The sequence below is a fragment of the Fusarium coffeatum genome (genome assembly GCF_003316985.1).
Source record: "Fusarium coffeatum strain FIESC_28 chromosome Unknown BRIP53273_contig_216, whole genome shotgun sequence".
Classification (NCBI taxonomy): Eukaryota; Fungi; Ascomycota; class Sordariomycetes; order Hypocreales; family Nectriaceae; genus Fusarium; species Fusarium coffeatum.
This window is the reverse complement of record NW_022158009.1, coordinates 91,638-116,571: the sequence shown is the minus strand read 5'-3', so window position 1 is coordinate 116,571 and position 24,934 is coordinate 91,638. Positions and strand designations below refer to the sequence as shown.

The 24,934-nt window shown below is 49.2% G+C and overlaps 10 protein-coding genes across 10 annotated transcripts; 5 read left to right on the top strand and 5 right to left on the bottom strand.

Annotated features, from left to right (window-relative positions):
• Nucleotides 1–933: 933 nt before the first annotated feature.
• FIESC28_08907 (uncharacterized protein) lies at nt 934–1,896 on the top strand (the record flags this gene model as incomplete). The annotated part of the gene is made up of 1 exon (XM_031163044.1): nt 934–1,896. The coding sequence occupies one exon, from the start codon at nt 934–936 to the stop codon at nt 1,894–1,896; it is 963 nt and encodes a 320-aa protein (XP_031012937.1).
• A 1,946-nt stretch (nt 1,897–3,842) lies between these two features.
• On the top strand, nt 3,843–5,770 carry FIESC28_08906 (uncharacterized protein; the record flags this gene model as incomplete). The annotated part of the gene is made up of 3 exons (XM_031163043.1): nt 3,843–4,036; nt 4,088–5,696; nt 5,744–5,770. 3 exons carry the CDS (start codon nt 3,843–3,845, stop codon nt 5,768–5,770), a joined length of 1,830 nt encoding a protein of 609 aa, XP_031012936.1.
• Nucleotides 5,771–6,156: 386 nt separating this feature from the next.
• FIESC28_08905 (uncharacterized protein) lies at nt 6,157–7,775 on the bottom strand (the record flags this gene model as incomplete). The annotated part of the gene is made up of 4 exons (XM_031163042.1): nt 6,157–6,657; nt 6,710–7,178; nt 7,230–7,306; nt 7,353–7,775. The coding sequence occupies 4 exons, from the start codon at nt 7,773–7,775 to the stop codon at nt 6,157–6,159; spliced, it is 1,470 nt and encodes a 489-aa protein (XP_031012935.1).
• Nucleotides 7,776–8,350: 575 nt separating this feature from the next.
• FIESC28_08904 (uncharacterized protein) lies at nt 8,351–10,507 on the bottom strand (the record flags this gene model as incomplete). The annotated part of the gene is made up of 2 exons (XM_031163041.1): nt 8,351–10,198; nt 10,250–10,507. The coding sequence occupies 2 exons, from the start codon at nt 10,505–10,507 to the stop codon at nt 8,351–8,353; spliced, it is 2,106 nt and encodes a 701-aa protein (XP_031012934.1).
• Nucleotides 10,508–12,579: 2,072 nt separating this feature from the next.
• FIESC28_08903 (uncharacterized protein) lies at nt 12,580–13,089 on the bottom strand (the record flags this gene model as incomplete). The annotated part of the gene is made up of 1 exon (XM_031163040.1): nt 12,580–13,089. One exon carries the CDS (start codon nt 13,087–13,089, stop codon nt 12,580–12,582), a length of 510 nt encoding a protein of 169 aa, XP_031012933.1.
• A 709-nt stretch (nt 13,090–13,798) lies between these two features.
• Nucleotides 13,799–14,287, top strand: FIESC28_08902 (uncharacterized protein; the record flags this gene model as incomplete). Its single annotated transcript, XM_031163039.1, has 1 exon — nt 13,799–14,287. One exon carries the CDS (start codon nt 13,799–13,801, stop codon nt 14,285–14,287), a length of 489 nt encoding a protein of 162 aa, XP_031012932.1.
• A 339-nt stretch (nt 14,288–14,626) lies between these two features.
• FIESC28_08901 (uncharacterized protein) lies at nt 14,627–16,409 on the bottom strand (the record flags this gene model as incomplete). The annotated part of the gene is made up of 3 exons (XM_031163038.1): nt 14,627–14,782; nt 14,832–15,815; nt 15,870–16,409. 3 exons carry the CDS (start codon nt 16,407–16,409, stop codon nt 14,627–14,629), a joined length of 1,680 nt encoding a protein of 559 aa, XP_031012931.1.
• Nucleotides 16,410–16,996: 587 nt separating this feature from the next.
• On the bottom strand, nt 16,997–19,864 carry FIESC28_08900 (uncharacterized protein; the record flags this gene model as incomplete). Its single annotated transcript, XM_031163037.1, has 4 exons — nt 16,997–18,125; nt 18,174–18,979; nt 19,024–19,206; nt 19,700–19,864. The coding sequence occupies 4 exons, from the start codon at nt 19,862–19,864 to the stop codon at nt 16,997–16,999; spliced, it is 2,283 nt and encodes a 760-aa protein (XP_031012930.1).
• An 895-nt stretch (nt 19,865–20,759) lies between these two features.
• FIESC28_08899 (uncharacterized protein) lies at nt 20,760–21,293 on the top strand (the record flags this gene model as incomplete). The annotated part of the gene is made up of 1 exon (XM_031163036.1): nt 20,760–21,293. One exon carries the CDS (start codon nt 20,760–20,762, stop codon nt 21,291–21,293), a length of 534 nt encoding a protein of 177 aa, XP_031012929.1.
• A 1,549-nt stretch (nt 21,294–22,842) lies between these two features.
• FIESC28_08898 (uncharacterized protein) lies at nt 22,843–24,311 on the top strand (the record flags this gene model as incomplete). The annotated part of the gene is made up of 2 exons (XM_031163035.1): nt 22,843–23,913; nt 23,961–24,311. 2 exons carry the CDS (start codon nt 22,843–22,845, stop codon nt 24,309–24,311), a joined length of 1,422 nt encoding a protein of 473 aa, XP_031012928.1.
• Nucleotides 24,312–24,934: the final 623 nt, after the last annotated feature.

Genomic DNA, 24,934 nt, shown 5'->3' with positions numbered 1-24,934 from the left:
AAAGTTAACACAGGAGATTGCTTCATCGGTTGAGGGACCGACAGTTGGCTCGCTCTCCTCGATGTTGTTGACGTATCGTGGACATGCCGCTACAGCCTGCTATGTATCGATGTATGCAACCACTATCTGCTATTCGGCTGGGAGTCTTGCTTGCTCCTAACTGTCTGAATCTGAGAAGAGGAACTGTATGCTTAACATTTCCCAAGATTCTAGAGAAGTGAGGGACAGCATGATGCCGATATTGCCTAGCTGGCACAATTCCTTGGCTTTATATACTACTGACACTTCGAAATTACGTGTAGTCTGCCGAAGACGCTGCGAGAATAAGGCCCTCCGTGGCCACCATCAACTCCCTCCACAATGCGAATAGGGCTAGTGTCCTGAATGAAACGAAAGAAGCATAGCTAGAGAGAACCGGCTACATCAGTGTTGTGATCTTGTTCAAGGAAGCAACCCAGGATTTGAGCTTCACATTACTAAATGCGAACTCACTGGAACTAATCGCAGTCCCAGGGGCTCTTTCGCGTACAGATAGTTCAAAACAAATCGCTCGGGACATTGTAGTAATTATGTCATTAGCATTTAAGAAACTTGACAGTGCAAGCGTGTGTCTCCAGGCCATCAACGCCCGCGGCAATACTGCGATTTGCAGTGGTAAGTGTAAGTTGCAATGCGCATCGTTTATGAGCAGTTGTGAATCACTGTCGGCCAGTTACCGCCTGTTACTGCTGCTAGCTGCACAATTGTTTGTTTACATCCTCTTCTTCACTTTTCCTTTCCATCACGCCCTCAACACTCTCCTGTATTGATTTCCTTGTTTTTCAAGGTTGAAAAAGATCTAGTTCGGTATTGGAACTCACTCAATCAAGACTCTTTCATACACACATCATAACCACTTTGTGAGTCAACGGCGGAAATCTAATGACCGCAAAGATGTTTGCTAACATGGAACTTGAAGGATCAACGAGAATCAGACCTACCTACACTATGGCGCATCGAGTGACCGACCTGATTGCTCTAGCTTCCACCACGGCTACAAATCCTCGACTTGTAGAGGCCACGTACGTGATGACCAGGGAGAAAGCCATGGAAAAAGCTGGAGATATTGCGATTCGCCTCGGGAATCGAGGATGCGACCAGGCATCACTTGCCACTGGAATGGCTCACTGGCTGTCGGAGCCGGTGATCAAGGTGCTCAGTGAGGAGTACAAAAACAAAGTGTTTATGTGGTGCGCTCAGCACGACGAGACCTGGCTAGAAACCGTCCGAAGTGCGGACGAAGACCTTCTGGAGTACCAATATGTCGCCATGGTAGAAGCGCCTGACGCACCGACCAGAACCACCGACAATACCCAAGAGATGATTATGGAGAGAATTGATGCCGCCAAAGAAGACATCTTAGAGGCCCATCGACAAGGCCTAGCCGCCATCATGGCCAAAATGGAGCTTCTACAGACTCAAGACCAGAGTTCGGTCGGGCTCTCACCCACGAAGAGACGTCGTGTGAACACCCGAAGCAGTGCGAACGCGAACCTCGAAAAGATGCGAAAGATCGATCAAGCTCTGCGAAAATTACTGGGAGACAATAGCCAACTGGTCCAATTCTTTAACGAACTTGCCAGCACCATCGACGCAAAGTTCAACGACATACAGTCTGAATCGCATGGACAGTTACTCTGGTCCAAGGAAGAGCAAGAAAAGCTGAGGAAAGAAACACGATCACACGGAGTCAGTGTCATTGAGTACAAACTTCTTGACAGAAGCTTGCAGGAGATGCAAGACGCGGACCTGCCGATCGCGAACTTGGCTGCCCTATCCCGCCTTCTGGTCTCGGCGGACCAATTCAACCAACTCGCACAAAAGTTTCCGTTTCCTTTTCAGTGCGAAGAGGAGTGAGGGAACCAAGCTCAGGGAGAACTGAGTTGTCATTTCGTTTACAACAAGTAAAGAGGAAACCCATTGCCGCAGTTTCTGGAATCCTAAAAACCACGTCAAGTCAAAAAAACTCCCTAAGACCTCGACTTCCGAGATGTCACAAACATCGAAAAATCTAGATGAGTAATAAATGATACAGACTCTTACAGCGTTACCACGCGATAAGAAGCTCATGCGGTAACTGCGGCGTTTGATAGTAATGTGTTTGGAACTGTTGCGTTTGCACAGATAGGGCCATGGGATGGAAGTCGTTTAATGTTCAGGATTTGGAGGTTTTGTCCTTCCATAGGGCATTCTTTGATCAGACATGTATAGCAGCAGACAACATGACAAGAACCGGAAACAAATGATATGAAATCTCGTCTGCATAAGCACAAAGTGAGTAATGTTCTGTTTCCCATTGTAATGGAGTCAGGTTTGGTTACAGTGATGAGTCAAGCTGTATGGCTTTGTCCATTTGGAGTGTAACGAGACAGCCATTCATCTCATGTCACTTTTTTCAACCGTTTCCCTAATGATCTGAGTAGCTCACTTATAGAGAGCAGAGAGCCTCATAATGGTGTCAAAGTTCTATGTCTCTAATATCTACATTCATGTGGATACTTCATCATGCAGGTTCCGGTCTCCTCTATTGCTTCTAAACTTCCAGACAAGCATGCGCCAATATGTGATGGTAATATGGTGGTTGCCCCAAAGTTCACTCAGTGTATTTCTTTGCTCTGTAGAATAGACAATTGACAGCTAACATAATCGAAATTGGGATGGGTGAAGACTACGACGGAAATAAAATCCCCAGTGCATGAGCCTACGGATCGTCATTGCGTAACCCGATCGTAAGCCAATGTCATGTTAGCTGTTGACAAGGAGGTACTAATACTACCCAAGACACTTCCGCGATGAATCGAGAAACGGCCGGGGATAACGAGGAGAACATATGCTGCAGGGGTTCTGATAGGAAACGAATCACATCAGACAATGTCAACCCTTTGAAACCAGCTATCAGCGAATAAGAATAAAGAAAGGGGCACGCGAATGGAAAGAAGAATACGGCGGTACGTGATACGCGTAAAGTTGCTAATCAAGGTAGGGGTCTGCGCAAGAGGCGATATTTCTGGAGGTTGTTTCGTGACAGCATAATTTTGTTTTATGATGGATTCTGCCTAGACAAGGCGAATTGATAGACGATAGAATGAATTCTCGGGTCACGAGGTGAATGCGTTGTCATTTGTAGAGAGACAATACTTGAGTGCGTGCAGAAATGACGAAGGACCCCCCATATTCTGGGGTTACGTCATGAGAGAAGGAGAAAAAGTTAGGGGTTCACCCGCCAAAAAAAGGGCTGGAGCTCTCTCCAAGTCTATCTCCATAGTGTATCCATCTCCAGCTGTCATCAGAAAGCCAAGCCAAGCCCTACAGTACGCCGCTGCTTCCGCTGTAAGGTGACCCCCAATTCAACCTGACCCAATAATTATTTGGATCCTTTTTCTGTATCCGTAGCGTGGTCCCTTCAAGGATTCAAACAAACAAGTATTCACATTTCTTGGCTGTCCTACAGCTACGTCGTTCCTTCTCCTTTCCTTTTCTAGGGTTATACCTGCCGCTCATCTTTTCTCATTTACCCCCTCTTTTTACTTATAGTACCCTTTTCCAGCATCATTGACGACATCTCGAGTCTTAAAGCCAAGACTACTTTAGTTCCGTTAGGGCCAATCGCTGCCGTGTCTCGCATTGTACGACTAAAACAACAAACTTTGCTCTTGACTCAAGTCTTGCTTCTGACTCTCCGTCTTCGCCGAGCTACTAGACTACAGTAGTACATTAGCCAAGTCTTCCCCCCAAGACGTGGTCGGATGAATCCCCAACATTGATCGCGATATACCACAACACCACAAGATACGATCGCGACCATGAGCTCTTCTATAGAGGCTCTTCCTAATGGGAATGGCCATGCTGGAAATCATGATCACGTCCTTCGCCCTCGACCGCGCAAACCCCAACATTCACAAGTTTCCGATGTTGTTCGCATGTCAACGACAAGTGATGGTGAAGGACACCTCATGCCCGACAACGTCAGCATAGGAACAGCCAGTGGATTGACTAGGTATGCCAGAGATCAGGTCCTAAACTACGTGCTGAAGCTAATTGTACACAGCGGTCGTTCTACACCCGTCCCAGAGAATGCGCCACCATCGGCCAAGTCACTATCCACCGCTCGAAAACAAGCTCGCGCTGAGCAACGCCGCCGTATATTTCCTGCGACAGACTTTGCCTCACGTGTGAGCCACTTCGACCCCGAGAGCGAATATCGAGACTTCCACGGCTTCTTCAACTTGTTCTGGATAGGTCTTGCTATTATGGGCATTACCTCTATGCTGCGCAACCTCAAAGACACAGGGTTTCCTCTAAGAGTGCAAATATGGGGTCTATTTACGGTCAAGCTTTGGCATCTTGCCATTGCTGATTTCCTCATGGTTGCGACAACTGCTGTCAGTTTGCCTCTGAACCGCGCGGCAAGGAATGCCAAAGCAGGAAGCTTCTTCGACTGGAATCGAGGTGGAGTCGCCATCCAGAGCATCTACCAGGTTGTTTGGCTCTCTCTTTGGATCGTTGTACCGTTTTACTTCGAGTGGACATGGACTTCCCAAGTGTTCTTCCTCCTGCATACTATGGTGCTTCTGATGAAGATGCACTCGTATGCTTTCTACAACGGCCACTTGTCGCATACGGAGAAGCGACTGCACGCTCTCGATAACCCCTTTTCTCCTCACGACCGACGACCGGCCTACCAATACCCCAGCACCGATTTCCCTGGTAGTGTTACAACTGGAGACTCTACCAGCGCCAGCGCAAAGAAGCGTCGCCGACAGCGCCAGAAGAAGCAAGAGGCCAAGCAGAATATTGCCAATGGCAACAAGAGTCATGATGAGGGAGAGCATGTCAACAACGACCTTCTAGCTCCTAGCCCTGTTGGTAGCGCCAACAACAGCGCTGATGAAGTTGATGAGCTACGAGAGGACCTTGCCCGTGAGCTTACGAGTCCCATTGGCAATGTTACCTACCCGAACAACTTGACCTGGTCGAACTACACGGATTATATCTTTTGCCCAACGCTATGTTACGAAATCGAATACCCCCGAACTTCGCATATCAACTGGACTTCCCTAATTGCAAAGATCGTCGCCACCTTTGGCTGCATTTTTCTTTTAACCATCATTTCCGAAGACTTCATCCTCCCCGTCCTTTTGGACGCCTCGGAGCGTCTCGATGCCGTCCCCGCTGTGTCGTCCGTATCTGAGAAGCTACTTATCTTAGCCGAGACCATCTCATGGCTACTTTTCCCTTTCATGCTCACGTTTCTCCTTGTATTCCTCGTCATCTTTGAATACGTCCTCGGTGCATTCGCCGAAATCACTCGTTTCGCTGATCGACATTTCTACTCTGACTGGTGGAACTCAACCGACTGGATGGAGTTCTCCCGTGAATGGAACATCCCCGTATACAGCTTCCTTCGGCGCCATGTTTATAGCGCTTCTCGAGCTCGCATCGGTAGAGGTGCTGCCACTGCGCTTACGTTCCTCATCTCTGCTTTCGGTCATGAGATCGTCATGGCCTGTATCACCAAGAAGCTCCGCGGATACGGCTTCGTCTGCCAGATGCTTCAGCTACCCATCGTTATGCTCCAACGTACACGATGGGTCCGTGGCAAGGAGACCCTGAACAATGTCTGTTTCTGGGCTTCGATGGTCCTTGGTCTCAGCATGGTAAGTTTTGAATCTCCTGCTTCCCGAATATCGCTAATCTTCAGTAGATTTGTGCTCTCTACGTTCTTGTGTAGTCAGCCGTCATGTTACAGAACAAATATTGCGACAGCACGGATATGCTGGTCATATCTAGAGATAATCGACCAGAAGAGATGAAGGAAATGAGGACTCATGGTCCCTGTTAAAGTCGCTGGTGTGACTTGTGTACAATTGAGTTTTTAGAATCAAGTACAGGATCGGATGGAGAATTGGACTGTTGTTTATCACACACTACAGATATATAGATATATACCCCTTAGTCAATATTGAGTTTATCCTTTGTTTTAGTCAAATGTCAACTAATGAACGAAGTATTTGCATTGAATCAGACGTATCCTATATAAACATGATGTGTGTATGTTGACAAGATTTATACATATATCGAACCCCAACGTGATCATCTGGCTGCACTACTATATACCTACGCCGAATTCTTGACTGCGGCAGCCTTGTTGCATCCCTTTTCCAAGCTACTCCAGGAATATGGCCTCACGACAATCTCATTCTTGAACCCAAACTCAATTCCGCTCTGAACCCCTCCCTTTGACGTTGGTTCCCATCCCATCCGGGTCAAACCCGCAGATGGATCCTGCGCAAAAGCGAGCCAATAATCCTGCATGGCGTGACTGACTTCGTATTCGAACTCGCTGGACTTCTCACGTGCTTCGTCATGGGTTCCCATGATCAGAGGGAGTTCGGCGCTGTGGAATGCGCCTTCTCCGCCGGGCATGATATTGGTAAAGTTGGGGGAGTACATGTAACGCCATGTGTTCACGCCTGCAGAGGATCGGACGATGGTTTCGTAGTGTGCTGGGCAGTGGAAAGTGTCGTCGGGCTTGACTTGGTCTGGTGTATTGGCTCCTGTATGTCCGGGCTTGGCAGTCAAGTCGCCTTCGTCTCGGGTCGAGCCAATGATTGCAGGCTAAGGATAGAGATTAGTACGAAGATCCGCTTAAGCATTCGAAGTGACTTACAAGCTTGGTAACATTCAAGATCCTCTCAGTGTAGTTGGAGAATACAGTCCGCTCATCAACAACAGGGACAAAGCTCATAGTATTTGCCTCATCGACATGTCTCTGAACATCCTTAAAAGGAACACGTCGCAGACACTCGACATAGTCACGCCTACACCCGAAAGACCTAGCGAGTGAAGTGAAGTTACTGTTGGTATCATCTCTGCTCCTGAGTCCGAGGAAAGCTGAACCCGAGTTCTCGATATATCCAGCAGCGATGGGTGTATTAGGGTACGCGTATTGGTAGAAAGCCACAGACATAGCGCCAGCGCTCTGACCCCAGAGGATAATACGCTTGGGATCGCCGCCGAAACGAGCGATGTTATCGTTGACCCATTGCATGGCAAGACGCTGGTCTAGAAGTCCAAGATTCTGCTGCTTGGGCCCAAGGCTTGGGGCGTTGGGAAAGCCAAAGACTCCGAGGCGATAGCTATAGAGACTGGTCAGTACGGTCCAGTAGGATACCAACAGATTCACATACTTGATGCTGACAACAATATGCTTTTGGCTTCTCTCGACCCATTTCTTAGGAATCTGATAAGCAATACCACCGCCGCCCTATATCAAAGTCAGTCCGAGCTATTGTACAGAGCACAGAACATACCTCTACAAAGCCTCCTCCATGAATCCAAACGATAACAGGAAGCGGCTCCGTCTCAGGACACAAAGCATGCGATGGCGCCCAGACGTTCAAAAACAGACAGTTCTCACTCGTGCTGTTAGGCTTAATGAGGAATTCAGGAGCCCAAGGACCAGTGGCAGCAGGTTCACTCTGAGGACAATTCGGGCCAAACGACGTAGCATTAAGTTTTCCAAATTTGCCTTTAGGTATCGCTGGAGACCATCGTAGCTGTTCACCGTAAGGAATACCGAGGAACTGGGCGACGCTGGAGGACTCGTCTTTGAAACCCTTCACCTCACCATTGGCAATCTTGACCGTTAGACTTGGCGCTGTACAGATGTCGTTAGCGCATACAACGGCCAGTCCTGAGAGGACGGCTAGAACGTTGAAAACGCCAATCTGCATGGCTGATTATTGACAGCGTTACCAAGCCAGACAGACATCAACGGTGAGCTGAGCGAAAAACTGTCTGCGGCTTTATAGTCGCATCTCTTGTACCAAAACAAGGATCGAGCCCATTTCCATTTCTTATAGCCGAGAATAAAGATGCGGGGGGAAATCTGGGTCTTGGTGTAGTATTGTGACGATCATGCCCAAGAAAGTCTTGTTGATCCGAATTGGAGTCTTAGAAAGGCAATCATGGATGCATCCTGACCCGTTCCGACGTATAAGTCAAGGGAGTTAGTTACATTGAGAATCACACACATCGAGATGCATTCCAGTCACACGATCAAAGACCAAAAGTTATTGTTCTATACCATTTCCATTTCGCATCTACTTCATCTTTCTCGTGATCATAGAGCTAACTAGAGTTACACCCCGTTCTCTCGAACTGGGGAATTATGGCAGATAAGGCGGCTGCTCAAATCCGACGAGTCCGCATAAAACCAGAAAACACAAAGACCTTGTTGCTCATAAAAACCGAAACCCTTCAACTCCGTTGACTTTTTATGGTATCCCGTTTAGCATGCATAGATCGTTTAGTCGACCTCCTCCATGGCGCTGTCACCAGCGGCGGCAGCGGCAGGAGCGTCGGTGGCAGCAGCATCGGCAGGAGCGGAGTCGTCCTCCTCGATGTTGAGGCCAAGCTGGACAAGCTTGTGGATGCGGTCGGCGAAACCAGCGGGCTCCTCAATAGTGAAGCCAGAGACAAGGAGAGAGGTCTCGAACAGAAGCTGGACAATAGACTTGACGGTGCGGTCGTTCTCGCCGTCGGTCTCGACCTTCTTCTTGAGCTCCTGAACGATGTGAGACTTGGGAGAGATCTCGAAAGTCTTCTTGGAGGACATGTAGCTGGACATGGAAGTGTCACGGAGGGCCTGGGCCTTCATGATACGCTCCATGTTAGCGGACCAACCGAACTGACCAGTTCGGATAGCGCAAGGGGAGGAGCCGAGCTTGTGGGACACGACAACCTTCTCGACCTTGTCGCCGAGAACGTTCTTGAGAGCCTTGGCAAGGTTCTCGTACTCCTTCTCCTCCTCCTCACGGGCCTTCTTCTCCTCCTCAGTCTCCTCGAGCTCGAAGTCCTTGGTGATATCAACAAGCTTCTTGCCCTCGAACTCCTTGAGCTGAGTCATGGCGTACTCATCAATAGGGTCGGTGAGGAAGAGAACCTCGAAGCCCTTCTCGCGGAGGGCGTCAAGGAAGGGAGACTTCTTGACGGCGTTGGTGGACTCGCCAGTGATGTAGTACATGTTGTTCTGGTGCTCAGGCATGCGAGTGACGTAGTCGGAGAGGGAAGTAAGCTCATCACCAGACTTGGTGGAGTTGAATCGGAGGAGCTTGGCGAGGATGGATCGGTTCTGGGAGTCCTCGTGGATACCAAGCTTGAGGTTCTTGGAGAAGGCGCTGTAGAACTTGTCGAACTGCTCCTTGTCCTCAGCGATCTCCTGGAAGAGCTCAAGAGACTTCTTGACGATGTTCTTCTTGATGACCTTCATGATCTTGTTCTGCTGGAGGGTCTCACGAGACAGGTTGAGAGGGAGATCCTCAGAGTCGACAACACCCTTGACGAAGCCGAGCCACTCAGGGATGAGGTCAGTGGCATCGTCGGTGATGAAGACACGGCGAACGTAGAGCTTGATGTTGTTCTTGGTCTTCTTGGTCTCGAAGAGATCGAAGGGAGCGCGCTTGGGAACGAAGAGGATAGCACGGAACTCGAGCTGACCCTCAACGGAGAAGTGCTTGACAGCAAGGTGGTCCTCCCAGTCGTTGGAGAGAGACTTGTAGAAGGAAGCGTACTCCTCCTGGTTGATGTCCTGGGGGTTGCGAGTCCAGATGGGCTTCTGCTTGTTGAGCTCCTCCTCCTCAATCTTGGTCTCCTTGACCTTCTTGGTCTTGGGCTTCTTCTCCTCCTCCTCGTCATCGACCTCCTCGATCTTGGGCTTCTTGTCATCATCACCCTCCTCGGTGACCTCCTCGGCGTCCTCATCAGGAACCTCGGTCTCGGTCTCCTTCTCGACGTGGAGGTAGATGGGGTAAGAGATGAACTCGGAGTGCTTCTTGATAACCTCCTTGATCTTGCTCTCGTTCAGGTACTCCATCTGCTCATCCTTGAGGTGGAGGATGATGGCGGTACCACGGCCGAGCTGCTCACCCTCGGTGTCCTCGGCGATGGAGAAAGTGCCACCAGCGCTGGACTCCCAGACGTACTGCTCGTCGTCGTTGTTCTTGGAGATAACCTTGACCTGGTCGGCGACAAGGTAGGCGGAGTAGAAACCGACACCGAACTGACCAATCATGGAAACATCGGCACCGGCAGTAAGGGCCTCCATGAACTGCTTGGTACCAGATCGGGCAATCGTACCCAGGTTGTTGACAAGGTCCTGCATCTTGTTAGTTACTGAAACAGGCAACTGGTAAACGGTCTAACTTACAGCCTTGGTCATACCAATACCGGTATCACGGATGGTAAGAGTCTTATTGACCTTATCGGGGATGATGTCAATTCGGAGATCCTTGCCAGAGTCAAGCTGGCTAGGGTCCGAAAGGGCCTTGTATCGGATCTTGTCGAGAGCATCGGAAGCGTTGGAGACAAGCTCTCGGAGGAAAATCTCCTTGTTGGAGTAGACGGTGTTGATGATAAGGGAGAGAAGCTGAGAGATCTCAGCCTGGAACTCGAAAGTCTCAGACATTGTGTCGGGTATCAAAGGAAATCGTGACTGTTGAAGAACGTTAGATATTGAAGGATGAAAGAATAAATTTATAGTTGCAACATCTTGATCGGTGAACTAGGGTGGGAAGTGATGGAGGGGTACAGAATGCTCTGGAATTCAAACTTCCAACAATCATGAGCCACCAGTGTAAGCGAGAATAGCAAGTTCAGTAGACAGTAATCTGTAGAAGATTCTAAAGCTATTCAAGCTGCAACAAAGGGTATTGCAAATGATCGTGAGGAAGAATTCGAGGCAAGCTGCGTGCAAGGCTGATAGAGGTGTAGCGGGGGACGCAACGGCGAACGCACGTACCTTGAGATATTCGTTACAAAAAAGAAAAGGCTAAAGACAAGATTGCTCGTCTAAAGGTAAAGTGAATCTCCTGGTGAGAGAGAAAAGGAGAATTTGCAAAAGCGTGAGAGAGATGATGTTTGGAGAGAAAGGGAAGAAAGGTTGAAGCAGAGGTAGGTACAAGAAAAATATGTAGGCTGGCGGCCGGCCCCTCCTTCCTTCCATCTGTTTCTCCCAATGTGAAGGGTTCCATGAGATTCCACGGCCCAAGAGTCCACCTAGCGCCGCCTACAGCTGCTCTCCCCCGCCTTCCGCTGCTACTAGCCTACGACTGTGTACTTAGTGAGGGGCGCTGCAAAAAAGGCAGCCATAGCAACCGCCCGACTTTGCACTACTGTACGGCAAGTGGCCAACGCAGCTACTGCAGTTTGCCTCTCTCTGACTTGTCTTGTCTCCATTCCTTTTGCCTTCCTTGCCTTCTTTTCCTTTGCGGTCTGCAATCTCATCGAGTACGTACACGCTTACTCCAAAAAAGCACGAAGGGACCAGGCGGCAAATATCCACGTTTGTCTAGCTTGGTCTCAATTGATTGGCCAGACCCTGCTAGAGTCTTCCACGTTCTCCCCCAACCTTGATGTGCAGCGCCTCAGAATGTTCATCTTTTGCGAATTCAGGTACCACAAGCTCCCGGATCAAACATTCGACTATTGAGATAGCGGGAGCAGAGATTTCACCGATCTACATGAATCATACAAAGCTCCATTGTGAAGGCAAATCCCGTCCATTATTGTTAGTGCAAGTTAGCAGAGAGCCTTCCGTTATCGCTATTGTAGTTTTTTGTCCTCGAGATTCTCGGCTGCGACACAATACGACCCCTCATTCGAGGCTGAAAAGGACCCCTGTTCACGTTCCTAGGCTTTCTAACAAAGTCCCACCGCTTCCTATCCCCAGCAAAAACACGACAACCCCTCGATTTGATCGAATCTTCTAGCCATTTAGACGGGCTAATGCTTCTGTTGCCTGTTACCTGCCTTCAGTATGGATCTAATTGAGGCCTGTCAACCGCAGCAAACTAGGCTGCAACTGTGCCAAACCGTTTCTGTTTTATGCGTAGACCAATAAAATTCATTATCGACACTGACAAGGCTGAGTTTTGGTGTGTACAAATAGCTGATTCACCAATCGGGGGCCAAAAACGAGGCGGACTGCATAAGACTTCAAACATCAGTTGTCAGATCTTGGTGTTTGTTCTAGGCTCTAGGCGATCTCTGGGCTCACTTACCATATCTGGAAGTTTTCATCCATACCATTGTCCACTGCTCCTCAGAAGATCATGGAGTCTTCTCCCCCAGCTTCCAAAGTCAATTCTAGCGACTACCTATGGTATCAGACGACATAGGCATGTGGGTAACAAAGGAATTGTCCCCAAAGGCTTAGGTTACCATAATAAAGTAGCCTAACTGCTAGTCTGGGCTGACACAAAGTGACCGAATTATTCTGTCTCTCATGCTCTTGGGGCCAATTCTTCTGATACCCTGAGGATAGGTACAGCTTACACCGTAACGTGGTGGGGAATATTCTACTGCGTTCCTACTCAAGAACAAGTTCCTCGTAATCATCTGAACTTTCGAGAAGCAAATACGGCCTCATGATACCCATGTAAACATACATCTAGTCATAAATACAAGTTACTATACATAGTACAGCACACGCTCGCTCTCTCAGGCTTTCGTACACTCCCAGCTTCTGATATACAACACTTACATCTCCAAGACTCCTCCAGCCTGTCTATATCTTCTATCCGCATATACAAGACCAAAATCTTCATCCTGCTCTTCTCCAACTCTCACCATCTCAACCACTTCACCAACCACAATGACATGATCTCTCACTCTCATAAGACCCTCTTCCGGCGCATCTTGTAGCACCTTACATCGCAATGCAAACATGACGCCATCTTCCTTCAACACTGGTGCCTCGTCGCCATCTTGCGTATAATCAAGTCCTTGAAACGCATGCCCGCCAACATTGCCTTTCGTAAAGTGACTTGCTACATTCGCGCCCCGCTCATCCCCAGAGAGGACGTGCACGTTGAACTCCCCGCTTGCTCTTATCGCATCCAGCGTTCTGCTCGGTATCGCAATGTTGAACGTAACAAGGGGTGTCGGCGTAAGTGTAAGAGAGGTGAAAGATGACATTGTCATAGCTCGTGGGCCGTCGCCGGGTTGGTTGGATGTGCATACCACGACACTATGAGGGAGAAGACGCATTATGGAGCGAAGCTGTTCGGGGAGAGGAACATCTTTGGTCGGATGAGTGGTCGGAGGTGTGGCTGGTGATTTATGCCATGAGTTTAGAGTGGCAGAAGTATGGTTTCTTCTATCTATAGTATATATCATTAGCTAGAGTATCGACCACCGGACGAAGAAGACTCACGATGTAGCGACCATTGCCACGCGCAAGACCTGGATATTGACCTGGAAGGTGTATCATAGCCTGGTAGTCCTAGCATCGAACCTCTGAGACACCCGGTATGCCGTAAAGAGCTCAATCCTCTCATCCCACCTCTCGTCATGACAAGTGCTGTCGCAGCGCCATTGCGCAGCGCTCGGGAGCTGTTCATTGCCCACCACAGCGCATTATCAACAAATGCACTCGCAAGAACCGTAACAGGCGATCAGGATTCTTCCTGAAATAGAAAAAGAGACGCACGTTTATTTAACTCGTTTCGCAGGTTCGGGCTCCGACGCCAGTCGAGAAATGACGAAGAACAATTACCGTTTTCTTATCGATAAGCCACCAAACCCCTGCTTGGTGGTACCCGCCTTCGGACCTCGCATCCTAAATTTTACCGATCAACTTCAGGTCGATCTCAAGCTTCACCACCACCAGCCAAACGGTCGTCAATCGCTATACCCTGTCTTCAGGGTCGTCAATTCGTTTCCTTCGGCCTCGCTCGTAGCAGCACTTTAATTCACGATGGCCAGATTCTCCGTCTCACCAGCGACTCTGTCGCCAATTCGAACAACTCTCTCCTCAACATCATCATACTCACCAAGCCGCTTCTCCCTCGGCCAAGTCCGTCATGCAACCTTTATCCCCCGACCGCGCCGACCTTACACATTCACTCAGCTCGTCACATTGTCCGACGGCTCTTCATACACCATGCGAACAACGTCACCGCTACCCATCTACCGAGCCGCAAAGGACACACGCAACACACTGCTATGGCAGCCATCCGAGAAGTCACTCAAGAACGTCGAGCTCGATGAGGCTGGTAGATTGGCTGCTTTCCGAGAACGTTACGGTCGTGCCTACGATACCTCTAATGCTGAAGAGGGTGGCGAGGAGGCTGCTGAGGATGCAGATGGAAGTTACGCGGATCTTATCACTGGATATGCGCCTGCACAAGATGCCAACACTATGAGGGATTCAGGACCTAAGAAGCAGGCTAAGAAGAGAAAGTAAACGATATGATATGTGAATGGAACAAGCGAAAAGCGACCACCGCAACACCAGTTTCTCTACCCAAAATCCTTAGAGGGTATAAGTGCGTCTTGTATAAATTACTACTGGCAACGTCCGAGAATTGGAGCATGAGGTGGATGGGGGGTGGTTCAATATGTACAACAGTTTAACAGTCCCCGAGGCTTGTAAGATATAAAAACACGTGCCCACGATTCTCGGAATTATTCAACAGTCAGCCATCCCTATGGACCTGAACATGAATCCCTTCTTTCGAACGTGATGCCATTCCTAAAAGACAGAACCGTGGTATTGCGCTGTGAACAGATGTATCGCGTGGATCTAGTCCGAATCTTCGTCTATCCTTGCTCGAGCACGGTCGACAGCAGTATCACCTCCCTTTTGTTGCTGCTGCTGGTATACTGGAGGCCTATAAAACACTGACTCGTCGTCTTCAGCGTCGAGTTGCATCAAGAAGGTCTCCCATTTCTCGATAAGCTATGCCTTGTTAGCACTCTTCTTGTCTGTCAGATGCGATCTTACTCACCTCCTTTTGTGCCTCGACTGCACTCTCAAGGAATGTCTCGACTCCACTCTTGAAATCCTCCACCTTCTCCTTTTCGAATCGATCAAGCTCATTCCTCATCAATCGGCCCATATCCTCGAATAGAAGTCTGGCTTGGTGCACCTTGCGCTCTGACTCGCCTACTTCGGCACTCATTTGGTTGAGTCGGTCTTGCTGACTCTTTCCTTGCCGCAACAGCTTGTCTTGAGTAGCCTTCTTCTTCTGAAGTTCTGATTCGGCAGCATGCCATGAATAAAAGGCCTTTTGACGTTGACCGAACGCCATCTTGACTGAGCCGATGAGGCGGATGTACTCTTCTAGAATAATTCCAAATGTCAAAACATCCTGCTGGGCCTGACGATCGTAAACATCTCGGATAGTAAGTTGAAGCTCGGAGAGGGCATCGAGGGGGCCCGATAGTGATGGCGACAGCTCTACAGTAGATAGTGCATGAAGGGAAGCCGAAAAGTCGCCGGCTGCCTCGGCCATCATCTTTCGCTGGCCAACCATAGTCTCCATTGCCTTGAGAAGGCCCTTGAGCTGGTTCTCGAGGGCATCAAGGTAGACCTTTCGGTCATGGAACCAGTCGTCCTGCTCGACAAACTTGTTTCCGCCTCCAACATTGATACCCAAAGATCCAAGTACGCCCTTGCTCTCGGTGGGAATGGGGTCCCTTCTCTCCTTGTGCTTGATATCTACATTAAAGGTCTCACTTTCCAAGAAAAGCTTCAAGTCGGGGTCGTGCTGCAGCGTAGGGTGTATCGCGGTCTTGTTGAGCATTTTCTCGAGTGCAGCTCGTCGGCTCTCAACAAAGTTGCTGTCAAATCGACCAACAGCCTGCTTGTCCGGGGGAGGTGGGACGACAATTCCGGGGTTATTGCCATGAAGAGTGGTATAAAGCCAGAGGAAGTCCCGGTATCGTCGCTTGACCTCAAACTCGGGCTGCTTGTATCCCTTAGAAGTGGTCTGTTTCTCCCAAGTCAGTCTCAGTTGAGGCAATTAGAAAACTGTTCCCTGTACCTTAGTTCTAACAGAATAAACAATGTGAGAGCTCGTCAGATCGCCAACTTTGTGAGGATCGCCAACGGTAATCTGGAAACTTGGCTTGGCAGCTTGTTCAACGCTAACGCTAGGCTGATTGCTGCTCCTCACAGAGCTGGGCTGCGCAGCTTCAACTGGTGGAGGTGCGCGAGGCGCCTTGGGTCCATCGTTCTCCTCGTCGTCAACATGGTGAGGATCCGTAGGTCGTCGTTGCTGCTGCGGTTGAGGCATGGTGGTACGAATCACCATCTGCTCCTTTTGCGGAGGCACCGGAGGAGCATCCTGGGCAGAGCCATTGTCTTCGGGGACAGCGCCGAGGGGACCGAGAGGATCATCGACAGCTTCGAGACGTGTGGGTTGAGCGACCAGGCGACGGGGCCCTCTCGACGGACGAGGGGCGGATGAGGAAGCGGAGGGAGCTGGGGTAGACGGTTGCGAAGCGGAGGCCGAAGCTTCAGGCTGCGACGCCTGCTGCGAAGCCTGTGATGAATCGGCCCAAGGCGACTCTTCGACGTCCATGACTAATTGATGCGATCACGAAACTTGAAGCTAAACTTCCACTGTCGTAATATGTCGTTGAGGTTAATGGAGTGGCTTGGGAGGTGAAGGTTGGAAGCTTGGAGAGCAAGCACCCACGCAGGCGGACGTCAGCGGAGACGGTCCCACTCTTCCCCGTACGGCAGGTACGTATCGTAATATCAGCTGCGCCGTCTCATTGCGACTTACAACTTACACCACCATATTCTAATTATTTCACCAGTACGAACAATAGTGATTGGGCATTATCAATTTCTATTATTGTCGGGAGCCCAGTGTCTGCTGTGAAATCTCCAAGCAGTTCTCCCAATACTGAATACAGCCAACGCCTTGAGCAACATCTATCTAGCATTGATGCATCCATTCCCAGTCAGGACCTATTTGTCCAGTGAATAGGGCATTGAAATTCGTGCTGTTTTCTTCAAAGCGTATATCTCGTCCGTTTCGTCACCCGCTTCCGTTGGCTGCTCAGGAGCCATGGTTGGCAACCCTAAGTCTATCCCGAACTGTGCGGCAAATACTCGCTTTCGGTATTTCGCAAGCGCAATTGGGTCGGCACCCTCTCGCTCCTAACGCTCGGGGTCGTAACATCCTCCCACAATTACCAAGTTCATCCGTGTAAATTTGACCTTCATCACCGGCGTCTTCTTAGTTGGGAACGCGCTGATCTGGTCTGGGGTGATCATGACCTCCTTGTTCTTCTTCTTGTGAGTTCCAGTCGTGCTGGCGCCTCCATTTTGCCCCGAAGTTGCAGCTGCAACGCGAGAACCTTCACCAGCAGCGCCTCCAGCGTTTGCACCATCCGTTCCCACTGCCGTTGCGTCATGGCCGGCTTGCTGCTGACTAGCCTTTTGCGGGTCAGCGGGCAGCTCAACATCCCATAGTCGAACTGTACCGTCTTGGCCACCAGATGCGAGTACGTTGGATTCGACACTGAAGCTTAGTGACCAGATACCACCCTTGCCATGTCCACGTGATCGCTTGATGCGTGTTCCTTTAGCAAGGTCCCAAAAGAAGATGTTACCTGCGCAATCGGCACTTGCTAAGATCTTGCCATTTGGCGCGCATTCCATTGCGGTGATGTACTCGTTGTGGCCCGTGAAAACACGCATGCAAGCACCAGTCACTACGGACCACATACGGATCGACTTGTCAGTCTCATCAGAGGCGGAAAACACATAGAGACCGTTGGGATGCCATGCAAGCGCTGAGATGGCTGTATCATGGCCAACCAGTAGTCGCTGAGGAGAGGCATGATCTTGCATCCATACTCTAACAGCCTTATCGTACCCTCCGCTGAGGAAGTAGTGCCCATGGGGTCCCCAGAGTGTTCTGAATGCAGGTCCATCGTGAGACTTGTACAGACACAGACAGCTCCAAGACTCCAACGACCATAGACGAATCTGACCATCCGCTGATGCAGATAGCAGCAGCTTGGGCCGGGTGTCCATGGCTGGGTTTGATTTGCCTTCATCGCCAAAGAGCTTTTGTGGGGGACCAGATACGGCGTCAGAGAAAGATACATCGTAAACAGGGCCCGAGTGTCCGATGAGCTTGCGGCTGTTGAACTTGGCATCCTTCTCGTGCGCGTTCATTGTGGGCAGGGCTTTGCCATCCAACGACCATACTCTGATATAAGATTCAGTGGTGCCGGCAGCCACCAGCTGCCCATCGTTGGAAAAGTCCATAGAAGCGACACTGCAATTTGTTAGCGCAAAGCTCACAGTGTTCATCTAGATTACTCACCTCCCAAGTGTGTTGTGGAAAGTGAACATGCATGCACTGATCGGCACGCCTACGCCTCCTGTGGCACCATCAATCTTGAATCGATCGCGATTCTCCCTGAGCTTTTGCATCTCGAGCATGATGTCTCTCGGTCTAGACGGCGGTAGAGGTAGTTCTGTTCTGCTTGGGGCATCCACACTCTCCTCGCGTTTGATCTTCTGGTCAAATTCATCCACTAATGATGCTTTTCCTGGAGGGGGTGGGTTTCGTCTTTCTTCCTCTTCTAGTTCCGCGCGCACATCATCGCGAAGATCTGCGTCCATAGGCAAGGGGCCGAGCTTCAAGGGAGTGGTAGGGTCCAGAACATCCTTGTTAGACAACCCGATGTTAACGCCTGGAATGCCCTCGTTGGTGTCCACGCTCTCTATTTCCATGTTTCTTGATCGTCTGTAAACAGCCTCGAAGCTAAAGGGAGTGATAGGCCCGCGAGCTGTGGAGTCAATCTGGCAATACGTCGCCAAAAGCTGTCGAATGACGGAACCGCCCTGATCAGACTCGCGCTCGAGGAAATTGAAGAGATCCCCGCTAGCATGTTGGTTTAGAGGAATCCGGTACTTGTTCTCCCGGTATAGCTTTGTCATGGGATTCTCATTAATGTGTTGAGACAGTGTGATGGTCCCAAGCGTCTTCAGATCATCTGCATGAACTGGCTGGAAGTTGGGGCCAATATCCCTAAGGAAGGCTTTGGCATCTTCAGTGTAGGCATGGTTGACAAGCTCTAGGAAAGAGTAGACAAAGACAGGCCAAAGCAGTTTAGACAGTTCAAACTGGAGCTGTTAGCGGAGCAAGAATAAAATGAGGCTCGGCTTACCTTGTAGATGTCCAGGTTGTTTTCTACCCATTCGCGAAGAAGAGCAAAGGCCTTTTGATACTTTTTTGGGCCAAGATTAGCCAGCTGATAGATGGGCTTACCATCTGGGCCAAGATGTTTGGATTCTTGGCGAAACACTTCCTCTGTGCGATTAAACCCCCGCTTGAGTAGATAATCAGTTACCTATGAACGATTGTATGTCAGTCTCAAGTTCCCCTAAAGTCCACAGTGGCTGGGCACGCATGCGCTGAATCAAGATAAAGCAAAAGAGGAAGCGATGGAAGGAGAGGCTGACCACCCGTTCTCCATAAGTAGATGGACGGAGAGCATCGGAAGGTTGAAAGGTCGACATCGGCATGATGTATACCAATAACGAATGAACCGCAACGATAATCAACAGACTTGACACCCTTATTTAGTGCGCATCCAGAGGTATCGAACAAGTGTGACTGCTAAGAGAGCGCCTGAGTTGTCGGTTCATTGAAGTTCGGGTGGATAAGCGCATCGACCTTTCTTGTTAGAGCGGCTTTGCGAGTTGGGCATTGCAAAACCCTCTAGGCATCAGAGCTATGCCACTCAGTGTATGCAACTGACTGACGGCAGGTACTGTGCTGATATATCCAACAAACACACAATCGGGGTGAGAAGAAACAACAAGATGTAAAAGAAAACCTACTATCTGGTTAAGGTTTTGATTGGACATCGGTCCTCCCGTCGTGCTGGTACCTGTTTGTCCTGTTGTTGATGTAGTTGTATGCGCGGGTGCTGGAGGAGTAGCCGCAGGTCCTCCTTGATAAGCACCCGGCGCAGGGGCGCCTGGTGTTTGTGACGGAGCCGACATGATGAGAAGTGACGGCTGGTACCAGAATGCTGCCTAGTATCGAAAGCACCCAGACACGCCTATCCGTTGCGCGTACTAAGAATGAAAAAGTCTCTCAATTAAAGATCATGTCCCAATGACAGGCCTTCGTGTAGATGGCAGTTCGAGTGCCGACAGCTGTTGGTGAGATGAAATCGCCAACTTCTGTATGTGAGTTATCGTTTAATGGTGGTTGAGAAGGGTTTAAAAGTGATTCGACACTGAGTATTAGGACTAATTCAAGGAGCTTCTGATAAAACTTTCAAAAGGCAAAAGTAAATTTGATGGCAATCTTTGAATATGTATCCTCGAGGTGATGCTAAAGGTTGATGTCCGTGACAGACTCAAGCGCGCCCCAACTCGTGAGCGCGACCGTTAGCCGAAGATTAAGCGACCAGATATACCAAGAAACTTCAGGATATCCAAAGGCATCTTTTAAATATTCTCCAAGGAAAAAAAGGATAACATTATTATTTTCTTCTTTCTTAGAACTTTATTCTTTATCGGTCACCAATCTTTGGCTGACTGAATATCTCGTGGCTGGAACAAGAGATCGAGTGAGGATACATACACGCTCGCCCACGAACGAGATCTGCTCGGGCGGGCAGTGGCAGGAGCTGTAAGATACGTACCTTCCAACCTCACAGGAACAATTCCATCAAGTCGTTGTGCTTCGAACACGTCTTATTCATCAAAACTTGAGAACAATCATAACGTCTTGACTTTTGGCAAGTTCATTTGCAATTACGATATCATACCTGTCACCACGTATTTTTAGCGACGCGTACTGCTCGCCTTGAGGCTTCTGTTCACCAAATATCAAGCATAAAGCTACATCCAGCTATCACAGTGAACAAGGAGTCCTTCCAGTCACAATATGTCTTCTCCGAACGATGTTAGTATGGCAGGCGCCGAAACATCGCGCAGCTATGAGCCCTTCACTGTGGAGGAAAACATCCGACAGCTCAACGCCATCGATCAACAAATTGTTCAGCTCATGAAGCACACTGCCACAGCCCTCAATGCACTCACAATACCGTCCACGCCAGAGTCCAACCAAACCCAAGATCCAGCAGCTGAGCCTCCCAAGCCATCATTGGACCCTCCCGCACAGAAGGATGCTTTTCGCTCAGCGACAGATTCATTCCTCACCTCACTACATGCTGTTGACGTCAAAATGAAGCGACAGATCTTTGCTCTCGAGGAGGCTAGTATCATCAATCTGGCGCCTCCGCAGCGTCAAGAGAATAACGGACCTGTTCTGGCATCGCAGAAACCCAACGGAGTTGGAGCCGTCGGTAATATCGGTGCTGGCTGGCTGAACAGCCGGGGTACAAGGGTGGAGAGGGATATGGAAGCAGAACTTTGGGAAAAGGCCAAGGACTTGCTGAAGAAGAATGAAGCGTCTTAGCTTTTCTGACTACGGAGTGATATATGAATGGGCAAACATGCAGCTTTAAGGGTACCTACAGCCTACCCTCGACACTCATGGCCCGGCCGCCGGCACTCGAAATCGTGATTATTGGACCGCACTACTCTCTAGTCCAATCATAAAGCAAAGAAATAGATGAAAACAATAGGTTACTGATAATACGTTGAATTGGTAGCTTGGATCTTCGGTGATATCAGGCATATTGGTAGCCACATTTCGGAGCCTCCATTCCATATCTAAAACAAAGGACAGCTCAGGAGACGTTACCACTTAACTATTAAGCAAACGTAACCGTCTAAGTCGCTAGATGAAGACTTGTTTACTTGTTGAATTAAAGAGCCAACGTTGTTGTTCCAGTTGCATGGTATCTACCCTGTAGATACAGTCTTTCAGGTTGGGCGGATCTTAAAACAAATACTATCTTCCTACTCTGTTTTATGTAAAGATCTTGTGAGACACGAATAGGGATGGTAGGGAATATGAATATATATAGTTGTCAGTATAGAGAATAGTACCGCTCAACTCGTTAGGTACCCATGGCTATCTCGATCATGGACGTTGCAGTCAACAGGCTGGCTACGATCCACCCAATCGGGATCTCTTCAATGCCTACCAGGCATGTGGACACTAAGTATTTTATGGAGGAAGGTTTGGAGATAAAGAGAACAGTGGATCTACTTTGCGGTTTTTTTCCAAGTTCGAAATGCATCAGGAACCACTTACACCTGGTGTCGACTATCTGCCGATTCTTCGGATATACAGATCCTAGCCATCTGGCGAGAGAGCTCAGTGCTAGACCTTGCATGCTTGTGCCCATAAGAGCTTAATGCTTCTCATTGTTGTCCAACCCACCGCTCTTGGAATGGAGAAGAATACAGTTCAAGCTATCGAGACCAAGGAATCCCAAGATTTAGCCTAGAAAACATAAACATGGCATTCTTGGATCCGGGTATATCGGGACCCAGAAGCTGCACGTCGCTCTATTAGCGGACATGAAAGCTCCGGAGCACCCCCTGGTCGTCCAAGGATTTAGCGGGCAAGGATCAAGCCTCATGCTACAGACAACCAATCAGGATGGCTGTCAAGGTAATGCTGGACCTGCCGAAGACTCCGGAATGACGCCCACCATCGATGTAGACCCCCCCCTGCGGCGTCAAGTTTTATGGAGGTCCCGGAGGTAAAGCAACACAAGGAAACAACAAATCTTTGGGGTTTCCCGATTTTGTTTTCGCTTTCCTAAACCTTCTTTTCTTTTGGTCTTCGGTCCCCCTAGAGGAGTTGTATTCTACCATCTTCAACGAGCGCAGACATTTACTTGCTCTGCCTTTAACGTCGTCATCGACTCGCTTATCGACGCCAGTATCTACTGCTTACAGTCGAACCATCTGAACGCCGCTAAATCATCGTGATCGTGACGATCCCCCACTGACCCAACGGTTGTTGCGACGGGAAGACGCAACCAATATTGCAATTGGAATTGTTATCGACGACATTACTCAACACATATAAAATCCAACACGGTACCGCCATGATCGGCACTCATAAAGCCAAGGCCCTGGCGGTGCCTTCGCTATTCAGCATCGCGACAATTGCACTTCTTGCTCCAGTTACACAAGCTCACGAACACGACACAACTAAGATTCCTGAAGGCGAAACCGTTTCTTTAGAGCCATTAGATACGGTATTATGGATACACATTTTCATTCAGATGCTGGCTTATGGCGTTATTTTCCCAGTCGGTATGGTTTTAGGTATGACCAAGAACCGATGGCATGTGCCAACTCAAGCCGTAGGCACAATATTCGCTATTCTTGGCTTTTTCCTTGGTCATGCGCATAAAGGTCGCCAGTTCATTCCGAATCATGTCCATGGGAAATTTGCACACATTCTTCAGCTTTCCCTTGTCGCGCAGGTTGTTCTTGGACTGTATCTCAAGGGACACTGGGAAAAGGGCATCAATGGCAAGATTCGAAAACTGATTCGTCCTTGCCATTCATTCCTTGGCAAGCTGATGCCTGTGATGGCATGGACGCAGATGATCTTTGGTGGTGTCACTGCTCTCGGCTTTTGCCAAGGAGATCACACTGGCCAATGCGCAGCCCATTTCATTATGGGCGGTGCGTTCATCGCATACGGAATCCTTCTTACGATTATTCTGGTCGTTGGCCAGCTTTGGATTCGCCGAAATGGTCGTTCTCAAGAGTTCTACGATAGCGTTGCCATTGCCGCATGGGGCTGCGTCAACACCTTCACTGAGCACCGCTGGGGTACCGACTGGGTCAAGAACGACTGGCAACACACTACAATGGGCATTATATGGTGGTCTGCTGGTCTCGGAGGTATCTGGCTAAGCAAGGACCGCGATGGAAACCCCAAGCGCAACTTTATTCCGGCCTTCGTTATCTTTATCACCGGCTGGGCCATGTCCGCCCATCCCCAGGAGCTCATGGTCAGTGCTGCTACGCACACCATGTTCGGGTACACTCTTATGGGAGTTGGTCTCACTCGAATTATCGAGATTGCCTTTATCCTGAGAGATGCGCACTCCATTTCAGAGGATGGCCGAGCAGCCAACAGCTTCCAGTTTATTCCTTGTTTCGTAAGTTTAACCATATTGATTATTGATCGCGCGACTGACATTCGTAGCTTATGTATGCCGCGGGATTCCTCTTCATGGGAGCGACAGAAGAGCAGATGTTGCTCGTTGCCGGTTCAGCGATGGATCACGTCTCGTACATCCTCATCACTTTCTCCCTCGCATCGCTTATGTTTCTGTTCGTCAACATGCTCATTGGACTTTGGGATCGCCTTGCCCACCCCGCACTGGACACCAAGGAGCTTGGTAGCTCCCATTACGCCAATGGCCAGGCGGTTGAGAACGGGCAATTGCGCGACGCTCAAGAGTTTGAACTGGATGGTTTGATGAGCGACGACGACGACGACCCTAGCCGGCAAATGCTTAACGATAACAACACGAGAACTGCGCAAAGAAACTAACGGAGCGCTGGGAGCGTGGAGGCTGAAAGGTTCATATAATTCGAAGGCGGAGACGGTGCCTGTTCATAAGACTGTATATACGTTTCTCTGGCGCTTTGCATGGCATGTTCATGATGCAACGACTTTTGGCGCAACTATTTGATGAATGGGAAAGTGGCTTTCTTTAAAACTATTACATAGGTACATATTGCAGGCGCAATACATAGGAATCGGTACAAGACTGCAAAGAAGAACGATAAGCTTGTCATCTAGTTCCCATGATGGAAATGAAAGTCCACCTTGAAGGAACAGCTCTGTCTGCTATACTTTGATGCACATTGTTCTACGGCGAATTCTGAACATACCTTTGTATTAAATACACATGTCAAAACGCAGGTACGCAACGGGAAGGATTCTAATCAGGCATTGGATGCCCTGCTAGCTTGCCAAGTGTTTGAGGAGGGTGTAGAGGGAGTACCTAGGTTGGGTATAAGTGCTAGATTTGAGGCATTCGTGCATGACAGTTAGAGGAAGCCTTGTAAACTACTCTAGAACGAATTCACTATGAGAAACGTGAAAACAGTCTATATGGACTAATCTGCCAAACTGTAGCTCTCCCATCATTGTCATCAAAACGTCGATGC